At 58.2% G+C, this 3,887-nt stretch overlaps 2 protein-coding genes across 2 annotated transcripts; both read right to left on the minus strand.

The window, feature by feature from the left end:
* Nucleotides 1-283: 283 nt before the first annotated feature.
* Nucleotides 284-2,391, minus strand: SPRG_17639 (hypothetical protein; the record flags this gene model as incomplete). The annotated part of the gene is made up of 4 exons (XM_012357019.1): nt 284-946; nt 1,004-1,780; nt 1,827-1,982; nt 2,032-2,391. 4 exons carry the CDS (start codon nt 2,389-2,391, stop codon nt 389-391), a joined length of 1,851 nt encoding a protein of 616 aa, XP_012212409.1. The 3' UTR covers nt 284-388.
* A 384-nt stretch (nt 2,392-2,775) lies between these two features.
* Nucleotides 2,776-3,599, minus strand: SPRG_17640 (hypothetical protein). Its single transcript, XM_012357020.1, has 6 exons — nt 3,508-3,599; nt 3,388-3,462; nt 3,162-3,336; nt 3,060-3,120; nt 2,888-3,015; nt 2,776-2,841 (listed from the first exon to the last, which is right to left on the minus strand). Exons 2-6 carry the CDS (start codon nt 3,456-3,458, stop codon nt 2,785-2,787), a joined length of 492 nt encoding a protein of 163 aa, XP_012212410.1. The 5' UTR covers nt 3,459-3,462; nt 3,508-3,599; the 3' UTR covers nt 2,776-2,784.
* Nucleotides 3,600-3,887: the final 288 nt, after the last annotated feature.

Genomic DNA, 3,887 nt, shown 5'->3' on the forward strand with positions numbered 1-3,887 from the left:
GCTGCATTGGCAAGGGTTAACCCTCCCAGACCCAAAGGCGGAGAAAGGCGCGATATGGATGCTGGGCAGTGGACCGTTCGAACAAGGGATAGGGTAGGGCTTGGGAGCGTCGACACGTACACCTGCACGTTAACCAACCAAACGTCCAGTAGGGTGCACGTCATGGCTTGTTTTGCTCATGCGCTTGGCCGACGACGAGTTCCTGGATCATCGTGTCTGCACCACGAGGTGGGCCACTAGCCGTCCGTCGCATCTCGCCCGACGCCCTCCACTACTGTAGATATGCAGTAGAAATATCGCAAAAGGGTCTTCTTATATAACTTCCGGCAAGGTCTAATAACTAATCACGACAGAGAATGGGACAGCACGAAACACGAAGCAGCGTCTACTAGGACGGGTTCCTTGCAAACATGTCGGCCGAGATGCGCTTCATCTTTGTGATGTGGCGGGCTTTGGCCTGGGACATGTTGACGATGAAGTCGTCGCCGAGGATCGTGTCGAAAAACATCGCGTTGGCCTTGCGCTTGTCGTCGTCGTCGGCCGCCACCTTGTTGGCGCCGCGCTTGAGCTTGAGCGTCTTCAAGACGTTGTCCAGAAGCCCGTCGCCGCCTAGACCTGCGCTCGACGTTTGCGGTCCATCCGACTTCATGAGCTTGGTCATCTTGTGCATGTTGATGGTGGTCTGCTGGCGCGAGTCGGCAATCTTCTTGAGCGCAATGTGGAACTGCGGAAAGCTGTGGAGAATCGCATTGAAGTCGTCTTTTCGGATCATTTCGAGCTCGCAAAAGAGCGTCGCGCGCACGTTGGCCGAGCGCGGTTCGTTGTTGAGGAGCGCGATTTCGCCAAAGTACGAGCCCGCGCCGAGCACGCCGAGCTGCACCTTGCTGTTCTTGACCGAAATGTCCACTTCGACAAACCCCGAGTTGATAAAGTAAAATTCGTCCCCCTACCCCCAGATTAGTTGGTGAATCATCGTCTTTATTCGGAAGGGCTCGAAAGCGACCTGCTCGCCGGCGCGGATGACGAGGTCGTGCGGCATGGCCACGACGCTCTCCATGCACTGGACGATCGCGATCGCGCCGCCCGGCGACAGCGCTTTGAAGAGCGGGACCTTGTTGATAAAGTCGCGGTGCAGCGACAAGGTGAGCTGGAGCTTGAGGCGGTCGGGGAGGTCCACAAAGAGCTGGTTCTGCTTGTCGCTGGGGCGAACGGTCCATACATAGTCGTAGTAGTGCCGGATCTTGTCCTGGAGCGGCAGCGGCACCTTCTTGAACCGCAGATAGTCGTTGATCGAGTCCAGATGCTCCTTGCGAGCAACCTCCGTCTTGTCGAGGTTGGCCAGCAAGTTGGCGGCCGAGCCAATGATACTCGCGTTGATGCCAATGCCAATGAGCAGCATGACGCTGGTGAAGATGCGCTCGATCGTGGTGACGGGCGCGAGATCGTTGGCGGTTGTGACCATGATGGCAAAGTAGAAGGCGCCGACGTACCGATCGCTGAGCGAGTCGTTGAAGGCGAACGGCGGCTTCCACGTTCGGTCGCTGATCCCTTCGTACGTCACGAGCCAGTAGTAGGCGCATGCCATGAGGTGTTGCGAGAGAATGAAGATGAGCGCGAGTTTGAGCATGCGCAGCACGGCCGGGTTCATTTTGCGCGAGACGTACGCGGTCATGGACGCGAAGAGCGGCGACTTGGAGAGGTGGAACACGCGGAAGAGCTTGAGGATGCGCAGAAACTTGAGCGATTGTATTTTGGGCCCTTGCTCTGGAAAGTACGATATCTACAGCGACGCGTGAGCGTGCCACGTCATGCGATCGGCTACAGACAGGGTAGCTGCTCGCGGCGTCGGCCAGAAACCACCCGTACAAGTAGTGCTTCTGGATCATCTTGACGTCGTTGATCTCTTCGCGCGTCGCCGAGTCGACGTACGACGTCCGAAAGGTCATGAGGACCTCGAGAATGAAGAGCGTATCGACCACATACTAATACGATTGGGGGTGCCGCAAGGTATATGGATGTGCATATATATACCTGCAGGTCGTCGAGAACGGTGTAGCCGTCTTTGAGCTCGAACGCGACTTGGACAGGCGTGACGATGACAACGTACATGGTCATAACAGCGACAAGCACGTCCCACCAGCGTTTCCACTTGGAGTTCATCGATATGACGTAGCCGTGCTGGCGCTTCTGCACCATCTTGGCGATCTGGTCGGCCGACATGCCGTTGAGCTCTTGCTCGAGCATGTCGGCGACGCGGTTTGTGTCCTTTGTGGTGCGTTTGGCGCCGTCGACCGTCGTTGTCGGCGCGTCAAAGATGCCGCGGAGGCGGTCCGGCGCCTCCTTCCCGGGGTCCTCACCGCCGGCTTGGCGCGCCGGCTGCGCTTCGACCATCGTAGTACGAGATCGGTTATGCGACTGCCGGTTTCAGCCGCCTTTCGCCTATTTCAAGCCGCCACTGTCCTCCTTGTTTGTAACTTTTCGTGCGCTCGACGGCGCCGAAGACTCCTTTTTCAGCATCGAGAACCGCGACTTGGTCATCCTACTCCCCAACGCTACGGAACTCCCTACTGCCGACAAGGCGCTGTGTTAATGAGCGCGAATAGACGTCGTCTCTCTCGATTTATTTCTCTGCCTGCGAGTCAAGGAAGGACGATGCTCGGTGGAGTCGTGAGACGAAGGATGTAGTAGTCGTGCACACTTGGTCGTCGGCAGACGCACATTATGGTCGACAGCTCCAACGTGTACAAGGAAATACATTCTGAGGTCGTGTACGACGAGCAGAAGCTACGCAAGACGACTCGCTTCGTAGCTCGTCGATGACTGGAGGGTCCGCAACTCGTCCTATGCGAGGTATGATGTCCCAATTCCATTGCGTGGCAAAGGGCACCTCGAGCACTTGGATGGCGAGGACTTGCAGCTCGTTGCGCCGTCGCTCTGTTGCGTACTTGGACTCGATGCGCTGCATCTTCTCCGACGACAAGCGGAGTTCGGACGCGCACGTGGCCAGCGTGTTGTCTAGTACATCCGTGTGGAGGAAACCCGTGGATTTCCCATCGTACCCAGCTGGGCGCAGCGGGCGGCCATGATCGCATTGGTGTCTTCGAGGGCTTGGAGGCGTTCCTACTTTGCTCACGCGCTTTGTTCGCTAAAGGAGCGTGTACCATAGTCTGCTCATGACGCGGCAGACACGGACAGCTTCTCGGACAGAGCGAATCTGCTGGCGTGTCAGAAGCTTGCGGTGCGATTGCTCGAGGCAGCTCAGGTACTAGTACTGGCTCACGTAGCTCGGTTGGTCGTACAACGTGCTTGCGTTGCAGCAGTCGCCGCAGCTCGACTCTACACCACCGCAACTGATAAGCTTGGATGATCCTGCTGGGTTTCTCGTACTTGGCCGCTGCGACATCATCCTGAAGGTCCGCAGCGAGGCCACGCCACGAGCCACTCGAACGTCGCGCCATCTATCTCGTTCGAACAATAGAGAGCGTCCATAGAACATTTAGCTCCTACTATCTATCGGCTGACGCAGCGACCTACACGGTGGTCGAGGTCCAGTCCTCGGCTGATTTCTGCACCGCCGGCTCGCGGTTTGGAGCCCAAGCCAGCAGAGCTACCGACGCCAGTGCCCAGGCGACGGACAGTCGCAGTGGTCGCGACGAGGCGGCCGTTTCGAGTACCGACCAATCGCAACGACGCTTGGATACGGCATCGTATCCAGTACGTGGCAGATGCTCAAGAAGCCCAAGCTACGGCCGTCCAGCGACGACGCGGTGTGCAACCTCTCGGTACGTCCTTGACGCTACAGCGTGCGCTGAGCCTGTTCTGCAGCACCGCGATCTGACGACCGAGGCGTGCGAGCGCGCGCTCGGCGGGTTTCGCGCGGCGCGGCG

This window comes from Saprolegnia parasitica, assembly GCF_000151545.1.
Source record: "Saprolegnia parasitica CBS 223.65 unplaced genomic scaffold supercont2.693, whole genome shotgun sequence".
In the NCBI taxonomy this organism is placed as follows: Eukaryota; Oomycota; class Saprolegniomycetes; order Saprolegniales; family Saprolegniaceae; genus Saprolegnia; species Saprolegnia parasitica.